We start from the raw sequence: 26,432 nt of genomic DNA, 5'->3' as shown, positions 1-26,432 counted from the left end.
CTTAATGGCAATGTCCTGGGGAGTGTTGCTGAACAAAGAGACCTTGGAGTGCAGGTTCATTGCGGCTTGGAAGTGGAGTCTCAGGTAGACAGGATAGTAAAGAAGGCGCCTGGTACGCTTGTTGGTCATTGCATTCAGTATAGGGGTTAGAAGGTCATGTTGCGGCTGTACATTAGTTACATCACTTTTGGAATACTGCGTTCAATTCTGATCTCCCTCCTATTGAAAAGATGTTGTGAAACTTGAAAGGGTTCAGAAACGATTGACAAGGATGTTGCCAGGGTTGGAGGGCTTGAACTATAGGGAAAGGCTGAAAGGGTTGGGACGGTTTTCCTGCCTCTTCATCAAGGACTGCCAGAGGCAGGAAAGACACCAGACTCTGCCAGCTTTGTTCGGGATTCCCACTTAGGCCTCTGTGTGAAAAATTTGTTCCTTGGGTCCCTTTTAAATCTTTCCTCTCCCACCTTAAACCTATGCCCTCTGATCTGGACTCTGGTAAAAGACTTTGTCTATTCACCCTATCCATGTCCCTCATGATTTTATAAACCTGTGTAATGTTACCCCTCAACCTCCGATGCTCCAGGGAAAACAGCTCCAGCCTATTCCTTCTCCCTGGAATTCAAACCGTCCAAACTCGGCACAGCGGGATCAATGCCTTACGTTACTGACATGTTCAGAGTTTCTGAGGCAAGGATTTGCTCTCCCAGACAATAGGTTAATGCCTACGGCTTATAGAGCATGTTGGGTGTGTTGAAGCTGTACTATTGTAATGTTGCCATTCCTGAAGAAGGGCTCATGCCCGAAACGTCGATTCTCCTGCTCCTTAGATGCTGCCTGACCTGCTGCGCTTTTCCAGCAACACATTTTCAGCTCCGTTGTAATGTTGTTGTCCTTTAACAGTTACAGGGCTACAGGGATGGGATAAGATCTGGAAGGGATGCTGTTTGGAGGGTTGGTATGGACTCGATGGGCTGAATGGTCTGATTCTATACTATAGGGATTCTAAGTTCAAAAGGGCCTCACATTACTCAAGATTGAAGGTCCCTCCTTCACAGACCCACTAACTCTGGGTGTGGTCAAAGCCATTTTCACCTTCACTGTGCATTTGATATTGCCCGTAACCTTGGTTACTCCTCAAGCTGTGAGTTTCGGGTTCAGCCTCTTACTATTGGTGAACTCTGAAACGTAAATCTTCCCTTCGTGACGATGCCTCACTGGAGCTGGCTGAGGGTAACTCCCCTTCTCAACACTGAGGCACGGCTGTTAGCTTGAAGCATGTGCAGTGTGCTTGGTAGACGTGGGCAGGGTTAACACTGACCTAGCACAGTGCCATACAACATGCCCATTCCATTGACCAATCACTGCTGCTAGCCTTTCTGTCTGTGCAAGTTTCCTGTGGGGCTTTAAGGCGTGGCTGAAGGGGCTAACCGCCAAAGGGTGAGGTACGGCAGGGACGCTGTGAGCACTGAAGTAGGCACAAACTGAGGGAGTTTCAGAGCAGTGTGACGTTCCCTGGTCCAGTCTGTGAGCTGGGTACCTGTCCCTGTGAACAAAATGCCCTCGTAGTAGGGTGGCAATGGGTTATGGATAGGGTAAATAGACAAGGTCTTTTGCCCGGGGTGGGGGAATGGTTTAACAGGGACCTGAAGAGCAACTTTTTCAAGCAGACGGTGGATGGAATGAGCTGTCAGAGGAAATGGTGGAGGTTGGACAATGACAACATTTAAAAGGCATCTGGATGTGTATATAAATAGGAAGGGTTTGGAGGGATATGGGCCAAATGCTGGCAAATGGGACTAGATTACTTTAGGATATCTGGTCAGCATGAAAGAGTTGGACCAAAAGCTGTTTCCTTGCTGTACACCTCTATGACTCTATGCTGTTCACTAATGAGAATCTTGACTCAAATCAAGGGGTGACACTGACAAGCTTTCCCACCCCTCAATGCCCCTTGAATGGGCTAATTTGGGGGGCAGTGGTTCTGGAGTAGCCAGACCGGGTAAGGACAGCAGATTTCCTTCCCTAAAGGACTGATAGGTTTCTCTGACAATCAATGGCTCCATCCGTTGAGACCAGCTTTCACTTCCAGATTTTGGATGTAGGCTTGCTCGCTGAGCTGGAAGGTTCCTTTCCAGACGTTTCGCCACCATACTCGGTAACATCCTCAGTGAGCCTCCGGACAAAGGCTTCCAGATTTATTGACTGACTTTAAACGCCACCACCATGTTCTGACAGTACTAGCCTGGGCCTCTGGATTACCAGCCTAGTGGCTGTCCCATCTACTGCCAGCAATGGAACTGAAATTGGTCTGCAGTATCTTTGGGTCAAGTTTCCTGATAAGAAACATTAGGATTGAAGAAAGCTAGTTTGGTATCACCTGACTCCGTTACGAATGCACTCCACGTTGCATTGGTAAGATTAGCACTGCCATCACTCACTTAATTCGATAATTAACGCACTTACATTGTGCAGAGACGTGCGAAAATCAAACAACTGCGAAGTTCTTGGAACACTCACACAATCCTTACTAATTTAATGATAATATCCGAGTTCTGACGCTGATTGTTAGCAGACTGTTCCATTGCAGGAGTCATTACAGACAACCCCAATTCCACACATTTTCAATTCCAAGCAAACCTTTTAGATCATGACTTGGTGCAGGAAATCCAAATCATTTTGTCCTCCCGGCTGTAGGACGAGTGACCAACACTAACCAAGGACTGACCCTGACATCTTCCCTGATGTTTGGGGTCACTGGGTTAAGCCACCGGTGCAGCAGAAGAAACACTGAATGTCTGGTGGGTAACCCACAGGATTACTAAGAACAGTTGCAAAGGCAGGCTTGCATTTGGATAGCCCCCATCATGTCTTTCAATGGACTTGTCTTGCAATATTCAACATGCAGTCAACATTGTTGTAAAGCTGGGCCATCTAAAGTACTAATGCTGTTGGAGACGTGCAAACCTTTCTCAACATGTAGTTTTGTTTTGTGGATGAATGTGGTTTCCCAATGCCGTGATAAGGCTGGAGATTTCAGACTGAACACACAGATCAGCTATTAACGTTTGGCATCATGAACCTGCTCAAAGACCAACAAAGATAAAGAGGGCTTTCTACCAGGTCTTTAATAACCTCAGGAAGGCCAAACAGCAATGCAGCCACTGCTGTGCTTCTGAATGGTCACCTCTGCAATGTGCGGAATGCAGCAGATCTTTCACACACAGCAAGGCCCCACAAGCAGCATTGTGTTAGTGAATGTATGGTTAAGGGTTAATCATTGGCCGTAATGAAAAACACATCCTGCTGGAGATGCTTAGCAGGTTTGGAGAGAGAAACAGAGTTCACCATTTCAGCTCTGTGGCTTTTCACAGAGCCGCTCATTCTGGGCCTGGACATTAAATCTGTTCCTCTCTTCACAGATGCTGCCTGGCCTGGAGAGAGTTTTCAGCAGCTGGGTTAGATAATGGCCAGTTCACTGGGGAGAAAGCTCTGCTCTTCTTTCACAAGTGGCCTTGGGAGGTTTTTTTTCTTTTTTTTCTTTTTGTCTTTTCTTTACCCCCGCACTACCGTCTAACTGTGGTAGTGCTTATTTTTTCCCCAGCACCCATGGTGTGTGTGCAAGTGCGAGATGCAGTGAGAGACACAAAGTGCACAAATCTTTATTTAATTTCCACCATCAGGAAGAAAGGAAACACCCGAGTGGCCTGTGACAACACTCTATTTTGATTTAGTCCCTGCCCTCCCCTTCACATCAAAGGGCAATGTTGTGTGATCAAAACAGTGAAGGGGAGGGCAGGGACTAAATGATGCACTCCACTCCCTGCGGCGCCCACCTCTCCCTGAACAACTCTAGGGTGTTGGTGGACACCGCGTGCTCCTTCTCCAAGGACACCCAGGCTCTAACGTAGCCTTGGGAGTTTATTTCTCAGCTTTCCCTGAGGATATTAGGTTTCTTATTTGAAAGATGACAGCTGTAGAATCCCTATATTGTGGAAGCAGGCCATTCAGCCCATCGAACCCACAGTGACCCTCTGAAGAGCCAAACCCACAATCCCCCCATTGTTACAAAACTAGCCCCTCTTTTCCCTAAAAGCTGTTCCTTGCTTCAAGGAGACTCTGTCTTTGATTTTTTTCAGAGGGGCAATAAACCGTGCCAGGCTTCGATCAGTCTGGTTTGGTACAGAGATGGAAAAAGTGAGGTCTGCAGATGCTGGAGATCAGAGCTGAAAATGTGTTGCTGGTTAAAGCACAGCAGGTCAGGCAGCATCCAAGGAACAGGAAATTCGACGTTTCGGGCCGGAGCCCTTCTGGCCCGAAACGTCGAATTTCCTGTTCCTTGGATGCTGCCTGACCTGCTGTGCTTTAACCAGCAACACATTTTCAGCTTTGGTACAGAGATGGAAAGGATTGTGAGAGGCCACACACAGACTCCAGACCAAAGTGACCATGTTTTAGTGATCATGTATAATGAAAGGTGGTCAGCTCTCTAGCTGAGCTGGGCAGTTTTACTTCACTCTTGAACTGTTTGGAAGTTGAACAGGGAGCTGTGTGGAAACTCTCTCCCTTTCTGCCCTTCAGCCTCAACCTGTGAGCATGTGTTCCATTTCTACTGGATTTTAAAGGGAATTAGCTTATTGGGACTGTTGTGTAACGTCAGGACAGCATAATGAAGTCTCGCTGGATAGGCTGACTTCTGTAGGAGTTCTTTATTCTGTTCTTTGTGTTTCACTGTGATACTTTGTGAATACATTGCTGACAGTTTTAAAATCTAGTAGTCAATCTAGCTAACTTACTCTGGGTAACTTTCACTGTACACTTACCAAACCAAATTGCAAAGTTATGGTCTGAGCTGCCTGCTTAAGAATGTTTTGAGTGGTCTGGCTTAGTCCATAACCCTGTATCTCCTGTGGTTAACCCACCTAGCCTGCATATCCTTGGATGCTATGGGCAATTTAGCATGGCCTGCACATGTGTGGACTGTAGAAGGAAACCTGTGCGGACACAGGGAGAACGTGCAAACTCCACACAGATCGTTGCCTGAGGGTGAAATTAAACCTGTGTCCCTGGCACTGAGAGACAGCAGTGCTAACCACTGAGCTACTGTGCTGCCTGGAAGTGTGGCTGTCCCTCAGCCTGGATTAATGTCAGCTCAATGTCACGAACCCTCAACCTCTGACTCTGAGGTGAGGCAGGGTTACCACAGCTGATACCTCATTGGAAACTTCAAGAGAGCTGGAACTCTGGAGGTGCAAGGCCTGGCTCTGGAGACTGTGTCCTGCAGTGGAAGACGGATGAACCTGACACCCACTAGCTACCAACAGAATACAATTTGACATCAACCTCTGAAGCAAAATGCTCCCATCAAATGCAAAATGCTGAATCAGAACTCCCCTGCAAAAAAAATCATCTCCAGAACTGAGAGCATTGACAATGTGAGGGAGCGAACTCAAAACATTTGTGCAGATACAGTCATTAATCCGGAATGTTTTACTGATCTTCTTATTGCAACTGGGCATTCAGCTCTTTCTCATTACTGGCTTCACTAACTCTTTCCAGATCACTCCCACTACTCCATCCCCAACACCCCTTCCCCCCTCCCAATGACCATAATCAAAAGGACTTATTTAAAATAAATTATTTCTGACTCTCAAGCTCCTAATGATTGCTTTCTGAAAAAAAATCTCCAATTTTTTTGCCTCCTTTCCCTCAAAGGTGCTGGCTCTCTCGGAGGCCACTTTTCCAGAGTTCCCAGCTTCCACTGCTTTCGGCCCAGTGGTCAATCCCCAGCCAGGCAGTAAGTATTGATAAAGCTATGGAACAGGCCATAGGAACAGGAGGAGGCCATTCAGCCCTTTGAGCAGATCCTGGCTGATCTTCTATTCACGTTGATTCTGTAACCCTTAAACGCCTTCCCTTGATGAAAAAATCTATCCCTTTCAGTTTTGATATTTTCAACTGTGCCCTGGCCTTTCCAGCCTTTTGGGGAATACTATTTGAATCATCCTTTGAACAGCTAACCTGAGGGGCTCTGTCCCGTTGTTCTGGACTGGTCCCCAGCAGAGGGAATAGTTTCTTGCTATTCACCCTATGGGGTGGCACGGTGACTCAGTGGTTAGCATGGCTGCCTCACAGCTCCAGGGACCTGGGTTTGGTTCCTGCCTCGGGTGGAGTTTGCACATTCTCCCCGTATCTGCGTGGGTTTCCTCTGGGTGCTCTGGTTTCCTCCCACTGTCCAAAGATGTGCAGGCCAGGTGAATTGGCCTTGCTAAATTGCCCGTAGCGTTAGGTGTATCAGTCAGAGGTGAAGTATAGGGTAGGCGAATGGGTCTGGGTGGGTTACTCTTCAGAGGGTTAGTGTGAACTTGTTGGGCCAAAGGGCCTGTTTCCATACAGTAAGGAATCGAGTCCTTTAATCATCCTAAACACCACAGTTAGATCACCCCAAAATCTTAAGCACTCAAGGGAATGGAAGCCACTCTGTGCAACCCTGCCCTGGTATTTTTTTAGTCCCTTTACAAGACAGGCACAACAAACATTTAAGAATCATGAGGGGTGTAAATAGGGTGAACAGTCAAGGTTTTTACCCCAGGGTAGTGGAGTGCAAAACTAGAGGGCGAAGGGTCTGTTTCCGTGCTGTATGACTCTAACTAGGATCACACATCCAGGATCTCATATCCCTAATTCAAGCAGCAGCCTCCCCTCAGCACAACCGCAGCAAAATCCAAAGATTTCACAGTCCTCCGCTGAGGTTGCAAAGTAGCCGGTGGCTTGGAGTTCCATCAGAGAGACTGCTGTCCTTGTCTCTGCTGGTAATTTGTGACTAGTAATGTGGCTAGTAAAGACTTATCCACGACCAACTCTTGGCAGCCTCTAGCTGGTTTCTGCAAACTATTATTCACCTTTGTGACTCATTTCTCAGTAGGCACATCTCTCATTATAGTCAAAGAGTGTGGTGCTGGAAAAGCATCCAAGGAGCAGGAGAATCGACGTTTAGAGCATAATCTCTTCCTCAAGAGTGAGGGGGTGGCCCGAGGGGGCTGAGAGATAAATGGGAGGGGGGGGGGGGGGAGTGTGGGGGTGTGGCTGGGGGGAAGGTAGCTGGGAATGCAATAGGTAGGTGAAGGTGAGAGGTCGGAGAGGACGCTGGAGCCATTGGTGGGAAGGAAGATGGACAGGTAAGAAAGTTCAAGAGGGCGGTGCCAAGTTTGAAGGTTAAAACTGGGATAAGGTGGGTCAGGATGGGAATGAGGAAACTGATGAAATCCACATGGATCCCATGTGTTGGGGGGTCCCATGGCAGAAGATGAGGATTTCCTCCTCTAGGCATCGTGTGGCTAGTGTTTGGTGATGGAGGAGGTCCAGGACCTGCATGTCCTTGGAGTGGGACTCGTTACAAGTCATATCGATATATTTGGAACACTGTGCCCTTTATTGTTCACCTTATTGAAGCAGCTGATAGACTGATATCAGGAATGAGTGGGTTGTCTTATGAGGGAAGGCTGGACAGACTGGGCATGTTTCTACCAAGTTCAGAAGATTAACAAACAACTGAGGGTGGATGTGGAGAGAATCACATGAGCATGGAAACAGACCCTTTGTCCCAACCAGTCCATGCTGACCTTCATCCCAAACTAACCTAGTCCCACCTGCCTGCTCCTGGCCCACATCCCTCCAAACCCTTCCTATTCATGTACTGATCCAAATGTCTTTTAAACGTTGTAACTGTACCTGCATCCACCACTTTCTCAGGAAGTTCATTCCACACACGAACTACCTTCTGTGTAAAACAATTGCCCCTCATGTCTGTTTCAAATCTTTCTCCTCTCACCCCGAGTCATGAAAACTCCACCTAGGGAAAAGCCATTCAACTTATCTCTACCCCTCATTAATTCGTAAACCTGCATACGCTCACCTCCCAACTTCCTACCCTCCAGTGAAAGAAGTCCCAGCCTATCCAGCCTCTCTTTCTCACTGAAACCCTCCATTCCCGGGAAATTGATATCCTTTAGGTCAAGAATGAAATTAAGGGTCACCATTTAAGACAGAGGATTTTTTTTTCTCACAGAATTGAGATCCTGTGGAACTTTCCTCTTGAGAGGTGGTGGAAGCAGAGTCCTTTCACTCTGTTGAAGGCAGAGACATTGAGAAAGGCAAGGAGGTGAAAGATTATCGGGGTGGAAGGGAAGAGGTGGGAATTAGATCAGCCATGCACACACCGAATGGTGGAATAGGCTTAGCCTACTCCTGCTCCTTATTTGTATGATTAGATTAGATTACTTACAGTGTAGAAACAGGCCCTTTGGGCCTACAAGTCCACACCGACCCGCCGAAGCGTAACCCACCCACACCCCTACATTTACCCCTTACCTAACACTACGGGCAATTTAGCATGGCCAATTCACCTGGCCCCGCACATCTTTGTGACTGTGGGAGGAAACCGGAGCACCCGGAGGAAACCCACGCAGACACGGGGAGAACGTCCACACAGTCAGTCGCCTGAGGCGGGAATTGAACCCAGGTCTCTGGCGCTGTGAGGCAGCAGTGTTAACCACTGTGCCACTGTGCCACCCTTGCACATGGCCATAATTTTACCATGAGACTGGGCCTTACGTGATCAGTTCACAAGTGCTGCCAAGTTCACTCATTTTTAAAGGTATTCCAGTGGGGGAACACCCTCTTTAAAAGATCCTGTGATTGACAGACTTTATAAAAGCCGAGTCTGGCTGTACTGAGTAATCAGCCTGCTGACTTCTTTCATTCATTACATAATTACTACATTTGAGAACTGATGTGATTGAACACCAATCAATTTCGGTTGGAATCAGATTCACTTAAATATCATTCCCAGCTGAAAGAATTGATTGTCCATTAACCAGCCTTTAAAACGTGAATGATATTCCTTAAGCTTCGTAATTGACTGGAGACAGTGAGACGCAACACAGACATAATCCCTGACCAAAGCAAAATACTGCTGGATGCACAGCTAATGAGGTCAATGCTGGAAACATAGCGGGAGAAAACTCGTTAGGGATCAAGGAGAGAAACACACCGTGAAATGCAACAAAATTGGCACTTTGTTGATTTGTGGTAAAATTTAGCTCTCAGACAGCACTCACCATATGGGATCCCGAGATAGAGTCATAGAGTCATAATTGTCAGGTGTATTTTACAGTAGGAATGCAATAAAACACAGTGAAAAGATTTCGTTTGGTTCCATGATTCGGTACCATTTTGAATAATTTTAGAAGAAGGGGGAATAAAGAAAGATATAGTATTGAGATAGTCGATGTGTGTTACTGAGCCAGCTCATCCTTAGTGATGCCTACACTACCATTCCTCCTTCACTGCTCTGCTGTTGTCTGTGTTGGACCAACCAATGTCAGAGTCGCCTCTTGCTGTTAGCTCCTTCTGTCACTGGCTCACCACTGCCAGTGGTGGACTCAGCCAACAACAAAGTCGCTGATCCTCAAGTGCCATTGCCCATTGCTTGGCCTACCTTGCCAATGTCACCTCTGCCAAAGTAACAGCCACCAATTCTGATGCCAGGCCCTATGTTCACCTCAGAATAGTAAGTGAGGTCTCATACCAGGTCCATACACTGGGCTCACTGGGCTCGCTCTCTTCCACGTGAGGCCCACTCAAGGTCCGTGCGCTGGGCCCATTTGAGATCTGTGTGCTGGGCCCACAGGAGGTCAATGCAGTGGGCTCACTCCAGGTCCGTATCCTGGGCCTGCTTGAGGTGTGTGTGCTGGGCTTGCACTCCTCCGCAATTGGCCCGCACTGGAGGTCTGTGCGCTGTGCCCACTGGAGGTCCGTGTGCTGGGCCCACTGGTGGTCCGTGCCCTGTGCCCACTGGTGGTCTGTGTGCTGGGCCCAATGGAGGGCCGTGCGCTGGGCCCACTGGAGGTCCATGCGCTGGGACCACTGGTGGTCCGTGCGCTGGGCCCACTGGAGGTCCGTGTGCTGGGCCCACTGGAGGTCTGGGCACTGGGCCCACTGGAGGTCCATGCACTGGACCCAATGGAAGTCCATGTGCTGGGTCCACTGGAGGTCCGTGAGCTGGACCCAATGGAGGTCCATGCGCTGGGCCCACTGGAGGTCTGTGTGCTGTGCCCACTGAAGGTCCATGTGCTGTGCCTACTGGAGGTCCGTGCGCTGTGTCCACTGGAGATCTGTGCGCTGTGTCTACTGGTGGTTTGTGTGCTGGGCCCACTGGAGGTCCATGCACTGGTCCCAATGGAGGTCCATGCACTGGTCCCAATGGAGGTCCATGCACTGGGCCCAATGGGGGTCCGTGCGCTGGGCCCACTGGAGGTCCATGCCCTGGGCCCACTGGAGGCCCGTGCACTGGTCCCAATGGAGGTCTATACACTGGGCCCAATGGAGATCCGTGCACTGGGCCAACTGGAGGTCCATGCACTGGTTCCAATGGAGGTCCATACACTGGGCCCAATGGAGATCCGTGCACTGGGCCAACTGGAGGTCCGTGTGCTAGGCCACTGGAGGTCTGTGCACTGAGCCCACTGGAGGTCCGTGCGCTGGGCCCACTGGAGGTCCGTGCGCTGGGCCCACTGGAGGTCCGTGCGCTGGGCCCACTGGAAGTACATGTGCTGGCCTTGCTCGAGGTCCATGTGCTGGACACTTGCTGCTAATGTTGCCTTCCCCATCAGGACAGGTGGTAAGTATAGAGAAAAAAAACCTAGCATAACATAAGCTATTCACACAGTGGTTCTCACAGCCAGGCTTGGTTTATCTTCATCTGATGCTCATTTGAGCAACAGGTCAAAGGTCAATCACTGAAGCACTACTGCTCCTGGTTGCCATCCAGAGTCACTGAGTGTGACTCCATAAGAGGACAGGACCAAGGTCAGCTGACAGAACTGTCCCCGTAAACTAAGCCAGTACCTTATGGAAGAGTAAGACACAAAATGGAGTGAAGGGAAGGGTATTGTTCATGACGATACAATTTATATTCAGTTGTTTGGTATCTAGAAAAGTCCCATTATTAAGGCAACCAGTCCCTGTGAAATGTTGGTTATTTTTATTCATTAATGCTAAGTTAGCAGTGGGATTAGCCATTCCGAAATCTTCCATTCTGTACCCCCTGGGTAAGCAATTTTTAACGAAGACATATAGCTTAGTTGATAAAGAGGCGACAGGAATAATTTGATGGTAAATTATTCAGCAGTTTCTTTGATTGTGAGAACTGATGAGGACAGACAAGAATGGTTTTCTGTTGTAACACCCACCATTTATTTGCTAAAGAGCTATTCAGCAGGAACTGTTTAGCTTGAAGGTTTTATATGTATGAAGCTTTTCCTGTTGGTATTCCCCCTCCATGCCCACTTACCCCCTTTCAAAAAAAAGGCATGATTTGAAAGAAGCTGCATTTTAATGGCCTCAGGGCATCCAAATAGGCTTTCCATTAATTATAGAGTCCTCGAGATGTACAGCACGGATACAGACCCTTCAGTCCAACTTTATCTATGCCGACCAGATATCCTAACCCAATCTAATCCCATTTGCCAGCGCCCGGCCCATATCCTTCCAAAGCCTTCCCATTCATTTACCCATCCAGATCCTCCAACGCTGCTAACATCCTTGTCAATCTTTTCTGAACCCTTCCAAAGTTTCACAGCATCAGTATGCTTGCTGCATCAGTTATTGTTGCAAATAGGAACCAGCAGTCGATTCACACACAGTAAGCACCCACACACATTCAGCACAACCATGGCCGATCCTCCTGTGGACTCAGCTACACTCACCTGTCTGCTCACCGGACCGTTAATTCCATTACACTTTAAAAACCTGAACAGTAGCCTGGAGTTCTGGATCATCTGTTTATAAGTCCCACGGGGGAGTGAGCATGGGCTCAGTCCCACAGCTCACTCCCGCGATGGAGTGAGCACAGGCCCGGGCCCTAGGCGGAGCGAGCACATGCTCAGTCCCACAATGGAGCGAGCACATGCTCAGTCCCACGGTGGAGCAAGCACGGGCTCAGTCCCATGGTGGAGCGAGCACGGGCTCAGTCCCACGGTGGAGCGAGCACGGGCTCAGTCCCACGGTGGAGGTGGAGTGAATGGGCTGATTTCTGGCTGGGTCCCACGGTGGAGGTGGAGTGAATGGGCTGATTCCCGGGCTGGGTCCCACGGTGGAGGTGGAGCGAGTGGGCTGATTCCCGGGCTGGGTCCCACGGTGGAGGTGGAGTGAATGGGCTGATTCCCGGGCTGGGTCCCACGGTGGAGGTGGAGCGAGTGGGCTGATTCCTGGGCTGGGTCCCACGGTGGAGGTGGAGTGAATGGGCTGATTCCCGGGCTGGGTCCCACGGTGGAGGTGGAGTGAGTGGGCTGATTCCCAGGCTGGGTCCCACGGTGGAGGTGGAGTGAATGGGCTGATTCCCGGGCTGGGTCCCACGGTGGAGGTGGAGCGAGTGGGCTGATTCCCGGGCTGGGTCCCACGGTGGAGGTGGAGCGAGTGGGCTGATTCCCGGGCTGGGTCCCATGGTGGAGGTGGAGCGAGTGGGCTGATTCCCGGGCTGGGTCCCACGGTGGAGGTGGAGTGAATGGGCTGATTCCCGGGCTGGGTCCCACGGTGGAGGTGGAGTGAGTGGGCTGATTCCCAGGCTGGGTCCCACGGTGGAGGTGGAGTGAATGGGCTGATTCCCGGGCTGGGTCCCACGGTGGAGGTGGAGTGAGTGGGCTGATTCCCGGGCTGGGTCCCACGGTGGAGGTGGAGTGAGTGGGCTGATTCCCAGACTGGGTCCCACGGTGGAGGTGGAGTGAGTGGGCTGATTCCCGGGCTGGGTCCCACAGTGGAGGTGGAGCGAGTGGGCTGATTCCCAGACTGGGTCCCACGGTGGAGGTGGAGTGAGTGAGCTGATTCCTGGCTGGGTCCCACGGTGGAGGTGGAGTGAGTGAGCTGATTCCTGGCTGGGTCCCACGGTGGAGGTGGAGTGAGTGAGCTGATTCCCGGACTGGGTCCCACGGTGGAGGTGGAGTGAGTGAGCTGATTCCCGGGTTGAGTCCCACGGTGGAGGTGGAGTGAATGGGCTGATTCCCGGGCTGGGTCCCTCAGCGGAGGCAGAGTGACAATGACGGTTATTCTATTCTATTCTATCATCACCATTCCACTGATTCCCTTGCTGATATAAAATAATCATTAATAAATCCAGCAGAGGAATTTAGGAAAAACCTCTTCAGCCAGAGAATGTCAGAATATGGGATTTCCTGTTTAAGGAAGTTGTATTAGTACTTTTAAGAGGGAGGAGGATTGGTAGGATGGATTGGAAGGTGATGGGGTGGAATGGGAGAAGGTTTATGTAGAGCAAGAACACCAGCACAAAGCAGCTGGGCCAAATGGCCAGTTTCTAAACTGTAAATTTAAAGTAAGATTCAATACAAATCCTTCCTAGTCAGCCCTCCACCAAAACTCACAGGATGGAGCCTGAGAGAGTGGGATCTTGCTTGATGTGCCATTTCCAAAGAGTGGAAACCTCCAGGTAATTCCCCTCAGCTCAGTGTCTCATCATCAGAGGCATAAAGCAGTTTACCAATTAGATAAACCAAAACAGATGCAACTGGATAAAACGATGACAGAATCTGATGTACTGCCTGTCCCACTGCACTATTTAAACATCTGTTTTACCCGAGTGAGTTGTGAGACAGTGTGAGTGATTGCAAATTAAAGCATTCGGAGATAGCTGTTACGATGCTGCAGCTTTAGTTAGCCAGTGATTTAATTTTGAAAACTCTCCTTCACAATGACCTCGCTCCTTCAGGTAAACCTCTGCCCTTCACTCCCTACCAACCCCCAGCCCTCCTCTCGGCCTGCAGCTTTCTGTCCCCACAATTTAGGACAAACTCTTTCATCTTACATCACTCAGCACTTTCAATCCTATCTCGTAAACAGATTCCCACTCCACTCCCTCCTATCACCGGCTATGTCGCTGTTCAAAGTGTTGTTGTTGTATATAGAATGCATTAGGCCGACATGGTTTTGTGTTTGACAGTGTTCGTCCAATGTATCTGATCTTCAGCAATGAGCTCACTCAATTTAAAGACCCCAAGATGCCACTGTTCATTTCCTTGCCTCCGGATGGTACTGCCAGTTGAGAGGGGTCCAATCCCAGGCATTCTTTGGTGCTTTGACATTGAAATGTAGAACCGAGAAACTGTGGTAGGCCACTTGGCCCTTTGACTCTGTTCTATGCGTATCTCAGTGCCAGCATGGCAGCAAGTGTGGAGGTCTGAACCTGTTCCAACACCCACACTTGCCAATACGTTTCAGTGGGTAGACATGATGAGCACAAATGTTTCTCACTGAGGTGAAATGTTTCACTCCAACCCCTGGTTTAGCTGTAAAGTGACGGCTGATCACAGAACCCAACAAGGCACTGCAGGGCTTCTCTGTGACCTTTAGCACTGCCTTACTCTGGTCAAGACAGGATCAGGAAGAGGCCATCCAAGCTCTTAAGGCAGTTCTGCCATTCCTCAGTAAGTCTATATTGAAATTTTACATTGCTCCTTCATGACATGTGCCTCTGAGGAGTAGCTGGGACAGGGGGCTTTGTTAGCACAAATCCGTTCATCTCTGACTCAGTTGAGACACAAATCTGTGTGCTCAAGTCTTGTAATGATCCCAGCTAATGGTAATACTGAACAATGGAGCTGCTGGCCAAGTACGAGTCCCCTTTGCCACACCGTCCCTGTTCGAACGATAGTCGCCACTCTTTGATGCCGTCTCATCTCCATTGAAGCCCTCGCCTCAGTCCTCACAGGACCTCATCAATGCAGATGGTCACAAAGCTGCCAGGTACCACACCGGCCTAAACTCGACTCTATTGTCACCATGAATCTGTTTCAGACCCACCTCACCAATGCACCTGCTGCTGGGTTTCATACTGGGCCCAAACTCACCTCTGCTACTGCCTCCATGAATCTGCGTCAGATGCAGACACTGCCAGGAACCTAATGCTGCCACCATGAGTCCAAACTGCTGGGCCTACTCGAGTCTGCACAGCCGGGCCTACTGGGGTCCACGCTGCTGGGCCTACTCAAGTCTGTGCTGCTGGGTCTACATGAGTCTACGCAGCCGGACCTATTCGAGTCCACACTACGGGGCCTACTCAAGTCTACACTGCCAGACCTACTTTAGTCTGTGCTGCTGGGCCTATTTCAGTCTGTGCTGGTGGGCCTACTCAAGTCCACACTACTGGGCCTGCTCGAGTCCGTGCAGCCATGACTACTCGAGTCCACACTGACAGGCCTACTCGAATCTGTGCTGCTGGGCCTACTCAAGTCCACACTACTGGGCCTGCTCGGGTCTGTGCAGCCGTGACTACTCCAAGTCCACACTGCCAGGCCTACTCGAATCTGTGCTGCTAAGCCTGCTCGACTCTACGCTTCCGGACAAGCCTACCACGAGGGACCTTGTCAAATGCTTCAGGAAAGTCCATGTTGACAACTTCTATTGCCCTCCCCTCATTAATTATCATCATCACTTCCTCAAAAAACTCAATCAAATTTGTGAGATGCCTGCCCCGCAGAAAGTCATACTGATTATCTCTAGTAAGTCCAAACTTTTCCAAATGCGACAGAATCCTGTCCCTAAGGATCTTGTCGACTAATTTCCCTACCACTGATGTAAGGTTTGCCAGCCTGTAATATTGGAGTGTTTGATGGGGGTCAGTGTAGAGGGAGCTTTACTCTATATCTAACCCCATGCTGTCCCTGTCCTGGGAGTGTTTGATGGGGGGACAGTGTAGAGAGTAAAAAATGAGGTCTGCAGATGCTGGAGATCAGAGCTGAAAATGTGTTGCTGGTCAAAGCACAGCAGGCCAGGCAGCATCTCAGGAATAGAGAATTCGACGTTTCGAGCATAAGCCCTTCATGCTCGAAACGTCGAATTCTCTATTCCTGAGATGCTGCCTGGCCTGCTGTGCTTTGACCAGCAACACATTTTCAGGACAGTGTAGAGAGACAGCTTTACTCTGTATCTAATCCTGTGCTGTCCCTGTCCTGGGAGTGTTTGATGGGGGGACAGTGTAGAGGGAGCTTTACTCTGTATCTAACCCCGTGCTGTCCCTGTCCTGGGTGTTCGATGGGAGAACAGTGTAGCACACCCTCTGTTTAAAAGAGTACAGGCACTTTATTCTGGATGTGGAGAGGAATGTATAAAGGGATGTTCAGGAAGAGGAGGTTTGGAGGTTAAAACAAATGGATGTTTGTTTGTTACTGAAACACAATAAATCACTCCTTGGCAATGAAGAGCAGACACAAACCTTGCTTGTCTCTGTGTTTCAACATTTTCTCAGTCTGGTTTTAATTTTTGTCAGTTGTGTTGGACTTCCCCCTTAGAGAGTCTGGAGGAACAACATCTGAAAAGAAATGAAAAATCATAAAGCAAAATTATAGCTGACAGGAAGGGACTGCTATTTCTCTCTTCATTTTTCTTTTATCTGTCAACCTTCCTGACATCCAGTGTTGTTTCATTGGGAGGTGATCAAACAGTGTCTCCTTTGTCCTTTGGGGAAGCATGGTTGGTCAATGCATCATGATTCCTGCCTGGCCAAAAAGGCGTGATTCCAGGATTAACTGTCCTGTCTGGACTGGTCAGTCATTGTCATGGTAATTATGAAATAGGAACAATAAGCACCCTCATATCATTCAATGGAGGAATATCAGTCAAATTCTTGTCCCTGTTCATAACAGGGATGTGCAGATGTAACAGTAGAGGATGTTGACTGACAGACTGCTTTGTCTGAACAGCCTTCCATCAGTGTCTTGGAAAAACAATGGTGAGATGTGCCAGGGAGCAGATACATTAACCAGTATTCCAGCGCCAGTCAGCACCTTCTGAAAGAGTCATAGAGTCAGAGACGTACAGCATGGAAAGACCCTTCAGCCCAACTCCTCCATGCCAAACTGATATCCTAAATTAATCTGGCCCCATGTACCCGCATTTGACCCATATCCCTCTAAATCCTTCCTATTTCAATATTCTAAGTATTCCACCACTATCTCTTCCACCACTTCCTCTGGCAGCTAATTCCATTCACGCACCATCCTCTGTGTGAAAAAGTTGCCCCTTAGATCGTTTTTAAATCTTCCTCCTCTCACTTTAAACCTATGCCTTGTAATTATAGACTTCCCTATCCTGGGGAAAAGACCTTGGCCATTCACCCTATCTTTGCCTCTCATGATTTTATAAACCTCTATAAGGTCAGCCTCTGATGCTCCCGGGAAAACAGCCCAAGCATGTTCAGCCTCTCCCGATAGTTCAAACCCTCCAATCCCAGCAACATCCTTGTGAGAATATTTTGAACCCTTTCAAGTTTCATAACATCCTTCCTATAGCAGGGAGACCAGAATTGAACACAGTATTCTAAAAGTGTCCTAACCAATGTCCCGTATAGCTGCATCATGACCTCCCAATGCCTATACTCAATGCACTGACCAATAAAGCAAGCGTACCAAACTTCACTATCCTGTCTACCTGTGACTCAATGTTAAAGAACTATGATCCTGCAGGACCTTACTATTAAGTGTATACATCCTGCCCTGATTTGCAGCACCTCACATTTATCTAAATTAAACTCTATCTGCCATTCCTTGGCCTATTGGCCCATCTGAACTCTGAGGTAAGTTGGAGACTTAGTTAAAAACTATACCAAATAGCCTTCTTCTGTGCTGTAATGACTCTATTGGACGTGCTCCTTGGATGCTGCCTAACCTGCGGTGCTTTTTCAGCACCACACTCTCGACTCTATGACACACTACTCCATCCAAATCCCCACCCTTTCACAAAAGCACCTTCTCCCGAACCCTCCCAGTTTATGAAGACATAGTATTGTGCTGTGAGAGGAATAACACAGTCTGTGTGCTCAAGGTAACTTTTACCTCTTCCCTTTATTTGGGGAGCCAAAGGACAGAGTGATAAATCTCTTTGGACTCCCAGAACAACAGTCCCAGTATATTTTATAATATTCCAGATCAGTGTTCACCCAATCCCACCAATTTCACAGGAGGTCACATCCAAATTTGTAGATGATTGATACACTATCTTTCATTGGTCAGAGTTGGCCCACTTCTTGCCCGTGGCTGCTTGCCTTGCCTGTTGGTCATGGTTTGCACACTCCCGATGTATGCCCAGACATTGTTGTGTGAGATTCACCCTTTTGATAGGATGATGTTGCATCGAAGGAGGCCATTTGTTCCATCCTGGCCATGCGAGCTCTTTCATAGAGCAAACCAAATATTGCCACTTCTGACCTCCTCCTTCCTCTCACTCAGTTTACTGCCTCTTACTTTCACCCTACTGAATCAAGCTTCCCCCACGACATCCCAATTCTGCCTCTTGCACCTCCCTCAACTTGCCCTGCCCTTTCCCCATCCCCTTCGATTCCCCTTTTGCCGATATTTTATATCGGTGGGGTGGGGGATTAGGTCAATTATCTGCTGGATTTGATCAAAGGCTACAGTGCTGGATACTTCCCCATCAATGGCACTGTCTGTCTGACGTTGGAATGAGGAACTGATGTGGAGCTGTTTGAGCTGGGTGGCCAGTGTCTGTGGGCCAGGGTGTGACCCACTGTCCACTGTCTGAGCTCAGGTATGGCCAGAGTATCCCCTGGTGGGTGGTATGGAGAAATCATCAGCCAGAGTAGAAATTGCATCTTCTGCCACTATCATCACCATTGGTATTTTTCCATTTCCCAGTGCTCATCAATAACTCTTCATCCAGATATTGACATACGGCTTGATTCCTATATCCTGTCATCACGAACGCGGGTATGACTGGTCCTCTTTATTATATTAACAAGGGACATCAGAAGTGAAATGTGAAGAAGATTGAGTTGTCTTACCGAACGGGAAGTAAATTGGCATCTTTTGCTTGTATAGGTTGTAATCAACATCCAGAAAGACGCAGAATATAATGCGGTCGAACTGAAAAAGACATGATCTATCAGTGCTCACCAGCCAGTGCTGAACATTGTACTTAACTAGAACAGGAATTTCATCTGTACTTTATATCCCTTCACTGACTTGCAACTTCAAACTTACACATCACTGTGCAAGGCTCCTCTATAGGATTTGGGTATCAGAAATATTGAGAGAGAAAAAGTTTACCCTGTTCCCCAGTTGATTTCTATGGAAATATTCATAGAATCACTACAGTGCTAAGAGAGGCCATTCAGCCCATGTGTTTGCACCGGCCCTCTGAACAGCATCTCACCCTATTCCTGTAATCTCACAATTACTATAGTTAGCCCACATCGTCTGCGCACTACGGGGCAATTTAGTGCGGTCAATCTGCCTAATCTGCGCATGTTTAGACTGTGGGAGGAAACCAACGTAGACACGAAGTTTGCACGTTCTCCCCATGTCTGCGTGGGTTTCCTCTGTGTGCTCTGGTTTCCTCCCACAGTCCAAAGACGTGCATGTTAGGGTGGATTGGCCATACTAAATTGTCCCGTAGTGTCCAGGGATGTGCAACTTAGGTGTACTGGCGATGCTAAATTGCCCCACAGTGTCAAGGAATGTGCAGATTAGATGGACTGGCTATGATAAATTGGCCCATAGTGCCCAGGGATGTGCAGGTTAGAGTAGGTTGGCCATGGAAAATTGTCCCATAGTGCCCAGGGATATGCAGGTTAGAGTAGGTTGGCCATGGAAAATTGTCCCATAGTGCCCAGGGATGTGCAGGTTAGGTGGGTCCCCCATGGGAAATGTGGGGCTACAGGAATAGGGTACGGGGCGGGTCTGGGTGGGACGCTCTTCAGAAGGTCAGTGTAGACTTGATGGGCTGAATGGCCTGCTTCAACGCTGTAAGGGTTCTATGATTCTATGAGAGAATGCAAACTGCACACAAAGTTTGGGTTAGAATCGAACCCAAGTCCCTGGCACTGTGAGGTAGCAGTGATAATCACTGAGCCACCGTGTTGCCCATTGATTCTAATTGGCAACATATGCCCATTAGAAAGGGAACAGGTCCACCAGATGCTAATAGCGCTCACTTATAAATCCCAATTTACATCCCTCTGCATACATCTCAAAGTACCTGCTTCCCAAGTAAACATGCAACTCTTTACAAACACTTTGTCTTTCCCATGTTCCACTTCATCACAACCTTTTCTGAAAAAAGGCTGTCTCTACATTTATTTGGAACTGATGAGCTGTCAGAGACTGGCCTCTTGACTATGAGAGGCATCATAGGTGCTCAGGCAGGTTAAACGGCAAAAGTAACCCAATTTTAGAACTGTCTTTTCAGTGCACAGGCCAATTTGCCTTTTTGTTCCGAGTATTGTGGAATGACAGGAAGTTTTTATCCTGGGACGCATTTTCTTATATTTCAGGGAGCCATGGCTGGAAGGCAGGATATCTTTGCAGATCACATGAGGGAGGAGAAGATGGTGACTAACTTGAGCAGGGAGTCTGCCTTCTGACACTCTGAGAGTCCTTTCTTTAAACATGTTCTGACCATTGGTCACACCTGAAACAAGGGGGTTTCCTGCAGGAAGTTAGTCTATTCTATCAACCAGTACCTTTTGATTTATTACTGTCACGTGTACCAAAGTACAGTGATAAGTTTTGTTTTGCGTGCAGTACAGGCAGATCATACCATACAAAGGATATAAGGGTGACAGAACAGAGTGAGGAATACAATGTTCCAGTGTAATTTTAACTTAGTTGGAATTGAAATATAAAAGAGCAGAACGATTGTAAGATTTTAAGAATAAGATCTGCTGTGGAGAGCTCACAAAGAGCTACCATGCTTTGGTGCCATCTTGTCAATCTGACTGAATAATTAGATTAAATTAGATTACTTAGATTACTTACAGTGTGGAAACAGGCCCTTCGGCCCAACAAGTCCACACCAACCCGTCGAAGCGCAACTCGCCCATACCCCTACATTTACCCCTTATCTAACACTACAGGCAATTTAGCATAGTCAATTCACCTGACCCGCACATCTTTGGTCTGTGGGAGGACACCGGAGCTCCCGGAGTAAACCCAAGCAGACACGGGTAGGCTTCAAGGGGCTGAATGGCCTATTGCTTCAACATTCAGAATGGATGTGCCAGATGAATAAATGCTCTTGACCTTCCAACAAAGCACCTTCGCCCAGAATGGATTGCATTTTTCAAACTGCTGGAAGAACTGATGAAGGGCTTATGCCCGAAACGTTGAATTTCCTGTTCCTTGGATGCTGCCTAACCTGCTGTGCTTTAACCAGCAACACATTTTCAGCTGGAAGAAATGGGCCCCTTCCACTAATCCGGCAGCAGAAAGCAGTGTGAGGGGGTTGGCACCTAAACCTAGGACAACAGCACAAAGCTCCAGCACAATCCTGCCAGAGACTGAGCCCTTGGCCCTTATCACAGCTCGACACCCGACGCTGACCCACTGCCGATTTCATTTCAGAGAGAGCTGCGTGAAATTTCAATTAAAAAACAAATTTACTGCCCTGCAATTCAAAACAGGCCACCCGCTGACACTGACAGGGGCATTTCGTGTCTAGCTTCCAGATGAAAAAGAAATAAAATGATATCCACTCACTCAGAGACTGAAATGAAAAGCGTCATTATAATTAAACTGGCTTTAGTATAGTTTCAAATTCAACAAGGGGATGCAGCGGCTGCGAGCAAAGCCTTTGTCAACAGGCACTCAATAAAGGACACATTCTGAGGTCACTGCATTTAACTGTAATTATTCAGTTTTAAAACAGAATTGAATTTATCTCCCTGCTGGTGCAGATGAGCTGTCATTAAGATGATAGGAACCTCCATTTAGCTTCAAATCTCTTCAAATGTCTGCCCTGTGAGGACAAAGATGATGTTTGGCCCAGTTGTTATTCCTGTCCATCTCACTATATGCATGACCAAAGCAATTAACTTGGACAAACCCTTTGAGTTTTTTAGCCTCCAGCATATGAGGAATGAAAAACCATTAAAAGCAACTAGAGACATCCCTCAGACATTGGGTTATTAAACTATCAAAATTATTTTTAAAAAGCACAGGGCATTCATTTAGCGAAAGGTAGAACTGAATAAAGTCAAATTATATTAAACTACCATTCACCACTTGGGGCACTGTCAATAGTTGACATTATAAAAAAAAGAGGCACTGGAGACTTTGGAAGATTTACTGGAATGATATCAAAATTGAAAGGTTATAACTTGTCAGGAAAAGCTGTACAGATTCACTCTTTTCTGTAGAACATAGAACACTGAGGGGTGCCCCAATAGAGGTCTTCCAAATTGTAATGGGGATAAAGTGTAGATGTAGAGAAGATGCTTCCACTGAAACAGTGAGGAGGAACTTCCTCACCCAGAGAGTGGGGTGAGTGTAGAATGTGCTCCATCAGGTGAAGAGCACCGATGTGTTTAAAGGCAAGTTGGAAAAGTACATGGCGGTGAAAATATCCCAGCATTCACAGCAATTGGACCAGTTTCCCACTGGCTTTAGAGGTTTATTACAGAGATTTCAGTATCATTATGAATGCAGGTGTGCCATTTCCTGAAAACTGAGCGAATCCACAGTGACTGATACCCAGGCTGGGTCAACGAAGACTTCCTCCTCCCTCGACCTGCACCCAACATTCACCATTTACCAACTCGCTTCAACATCATGCAGGAAGCTCAATATTCTCAAGGACAGTGCAACCCTGGTTGGCTCACACTCTCTCTATCACTGTCACTGGGCCCAGAATCCAGTCCTGTGATTCCTCCTTGATCACATGGCTCCAAGCTTCCAGGACTTCCCTGACAGAAGGGAAGTTGGCCTCAAGTCCCAAAAAGCACACATCCCCAGCATCCGGACAGTCATGAGGGAAGTTGCCAGGAAGTGTGTGGAGGTGTGGTTCTGCTGAAGCTGATGTTCCCCGTTTCCGGTCTCCAATTCCTTTCGCGACGTGTCGAAACTTATATTCTTCCCCCAAACAACGTCACCTGAAATTATTCATTTATTGTTTGCTGGACCGTTCTTGGCACTTAAATGACTGCTGCATTTTCACATGTTGCAACAGAATTGCACTCCAAAAGCAGTTGTAAACCTTTCAACGGAAATTCTGATGTGCCATATAAGTTCACACTCCTTCTCATGTTAGACAGGGTTTTGAGGAGTTTTCATTCTGAAAAACTAAGAAATAAGTAACAGGCACAGCTTCTTTTCCCAGTGTTAAACCTTTGCCACAGAGATTCAGTTCTCCTCCTGAACACATGCCGTTTTACAGAGTGCTGAGCTGCCAGTAGATGGCAGTGGTGTTGAACAGGTTGGGGAACCATGCCACTAGTCAGCAATTGACCATCAACAAAACCCAGTGAAGAGTACTTCAGTCAGGCCTCAGTCCAGGGACAACAGTGACCAATTTTGCAAAGAAAATACATACATCTGAATCCAGCAGAGATCAAACCTGGGGATGCTACATTTAGTGGGCGGCACGGTGGCACAGTGGTTAGCACTGCTGCCTCACAGCGCCTGAAGACCCGGGTTCAATTCCCGACTCAGGCGACTGACTGTGTGGAGTTTGCACGTTCTCCCCGTGTCTGTGTGGGTTTCCTCCGGGTGCTCCGGTTTCCTCCCACAGTCCAAAGATGTGCGGGTCAGGTGAATTGGCCATGCTAAATTGCCCATAGTGTTAGGTAAGGGGTAAATGTAGGGGTATGGGTGGGTTTCGCTTCGGCGGGTCGGTGTGGACTTGTTGGGCCGAAGGGCCTGTTTCCACACTGTAAGTCTAGTCTAATCTAATCTAATCTTAGAATGAAGACACCTCGCTGAAAAATTGAGGAATCATTGATGCAGGGTGGCACAGTGGCTAGCACTGCTGTCTCACAGCACCAGGGTCCCAAGTTCAACTCCAGCCTCAGGTGACTGTCTGTGTGGAGTTTGCACATTCTCCCTGTGTCTGCGTGGGTTTCCTCCAGGTGCTCCAGTTTCCTCCCACAATCCAAAAATGTGCAGGTTCGGTGAATTGGCTATGCTAAATTGCCCCTAGTATTAGATGAAGGGGTAAATGTAGGGGAATAGGTCTGGGTGGATTGCGGGTCGGTGTGGACTTGTTGGGCCGAAGGGCCTGTTTCCATACTGTAAGTAATCTAATCTAAAAAAAAGTCAGGAGGAAGTAATTTACCTCTTAGACCAGTTCTACCATTCAGTTTGATCACGCCTGATCTCCCTGATCACTCCATCTCCCTGTCTTAGATTCACATCCTTTCTTTTACACTCTTAACACAAAGCCTTCTAACCCATAAGATGTCTGGACAGAGTGGATAGGGAGAAACTGTTCCCACTCACCAAAGGATGAATTACATTCGTTTTTGCTCAAAAAATGCACAATCTGCAGGCAGTCAATCCATGTCATATTTTGTGAATTCCACTTTGGAAATAGAACCAGTCTGACTCAAGCTTGGGATACAGACAGACTCTGACCTCATGCCTTTAATGCATTGTCTGAGCTGAAATGTCACCTTTTGTTATAAAACCTTAAGTTGTTTAGAGAAGATAACTTAAAAGAAGTTCTGGGATTTACGTATTAATGAACCAAAACCTGCAACCCACTCTAAAACTGGGATGACTTAACAATCCAGGTTTGTTCAATATATCATTTCAGTTGCAGGACACTGTAATCTTTTGATATAAACTGTGTCTTATGATCTTATACTCTACTACCACCTGATGAAGGAGCGGTGCTCCAAAAGCTAGTGCTTCCAAATAAACCTGTTGGACTGTCACCTGGTGTTGTGTGATTTTAACTTTGTCCACCCCAGTCCATCAAGATTTACCAGGATGTCATTGGGAATGGAGTGTTTCAGATAGGGATAATGGCTGGGACTTCTTTCACTGCAGCATAGGAGATTGAGGGGTGACCTTTACAGAGGTTTATAAAATCATGAGGGGTATAGATAAGGTAAACAGCAGATGTCTTTTCCCTAAGGTGGGGGCTTTTCAAGATTAGGGGGCATATCTTTAAGGTGAGAGGAGAAGGATTTCAAAAAGACATGGGGGAATTTTTTTTAATACAGACAGTGGTCCATGTGTGGAATGAACTTCCAGAGGAAGTGCTGGATATCGGGGCAGTTGCAATATTTAAAGGGAAGGTTTGTGAAGGTTTGTAGCTCACGTTGAGGTTTCGGGTGTAGGTTTGCTCGCTGAGCTGTAGGTTTGATATCCAGATGTTTCATTACCTGGCCAGGTAACATCATCAGTGGGGACCTCCAAGTGAAGCGAAGCTGTTATCTCCTGCTTTCTATTTATATCTTTCTCCTGGATGGGGTTCCTGGAGTTTGTGGTGATGTCATTTCCTGTTCGTTTTCTGAGGGGTTGATGGATGGTATCTAGATCTATGTGTTTGTTTATGGCGTTGTGGTTGGAGTGCCAGGCCTCTAGGAATTCTCTGGCATGTCTTTGCTTGGCCTCTCCCAGGATAGATGTGTTGTCCCAGTCGAAATGGTGGCTTTTTCATCCATGTGTAGGGCTATGAGGGAGAGAGGGTCGTGTCTTTTTGTGGCTAGCTGGCGTTCATGTATCCTGGTGGCTAACTTTCTTCCTATTTGTCCTACCTAGTCTTTGTGGCAGTCCTCGCATGGAATTTTGTAGATGACGTTGGTTTTGTCCATGGGTTGTACTGGGTCTTTTAAGTTTGTTAGTTTTTGTTTGAGAGTTTTGGTGGGTTTGTGTGCTACTAGGATTCCGAGGGGTCTCAGTAGTCTAGCTGTCATTTCTGAAACTTCTTTGATATATAGTAAGGTGGTTAGGGTTTCTGGCTGTGTTTTGTCTGCTTGTCGTGGTTTGTTCTTGAGGAATCTGCGCACTGCGTTTTTTGAGTATCCGTTCTTCTTGAATATGTCGTATAGGTGGTTCTCCTCTGTTTTTCGAAGTTTGTCTGTGCTGCAGTATTTAAAAGGCATTTAGATAACTCCATGAATAGGAAATGTTCAGAGGGTTATGGGCCAAGCGCAGGCAGTGGGACTAGTTCAGTTTAGGATTATGGTCAGCAGGGACTGGTTAGATCAAAGGGTCTGTTTCTGTGCTGGATAACTCTATGACTCTACAAACAGAGTATCATATAAATGGAGAATGGTTGCGGAATTTCAATGTGTAAAGTGATGAAGAGTTCTAGTGCATGAGTCACTAAATGGACACATGCAAATATAATAGGTAATTAGGAAAACCAACAGAATATTATTCTTTATTACATGAGAAGTTTAACATAAAAGTACAGACACTATGCTTCACTTATACTGGGCATTGGTGAGGCCACATCTGCAATACATCTCTCTCTGCTGTCGCATGTGTTTTGTCAACGCCACTTCACTGTAACGCGATTGACAAATTGGGGACACTGTCACTAAAACACAAACTTTTAAGAGGTGTGTTGGCTGTAACATGATTACATCGCCAACACTTTAAGTGCCGTTTCTAATGCGTGATTTT

At 47.5% G+C, this 26,432-nt stretch overlaps 1 protein-coding gene across 4 annotated transcripts in view; it reads right to left on the bottom strand.

The window, feature by feature from the left end:
- LOC132836097 (macro domain-containing protein CT2219-like) overlaps positions 1-26,432 on the bottom strand; it is a 944,897-nt gene that overhangs the window by 1,028 nt on the left and 917,437 nt on the right. For 2 of the 4 annotated variants that reach the window (XM_060855360.1, XM_060855362.1), the window contains 2 exons: positions 18,863-18,944; positions 16,280-16,375 (listed from right to left, as the gene is read on the bottom strand). The exons of 1 other annotated variant lie outside the window; for it this stretch is intronic. In XM_060855360.1, coding sequence (XP_060711343.1) covers positions 16,320-16,375; positions 18,863-18,944 — 138 coding nt within the window. In that variant the 3' untranslated portion in view covers positions 16,280-16,319. The remainder of the gene's footprint in view (positions 1-16,279; positions 16,376-18,862; positions 18,945-26,432) is intronic. One more of the 4 variants, XR_009647331.1, reaches the window with a different exon arrangement.

The sequence above is a fragment of the Hemiscyllium ocellatum genome, chromosome 46 (genome assembly GCF_020745735.1).
Source record: "Hemiscyllium ocellatum isolate sHemOce1 chromosome 46, sHemOce1.pat.X.cur, whole genome shotgun sequence".
NCBI lineage: Eukaryota > Metazoa > Chordata > Chondrichthyes > Orectolobiformes > Hemiscylliidae > Hemiscyllium > Hemiscyllium ocellatum.
The sequence above is the reverse complement of the archived record's forward strand: the minus strand, read 5'-3'. Positions and strand labels throughout refer to the sequence as shown.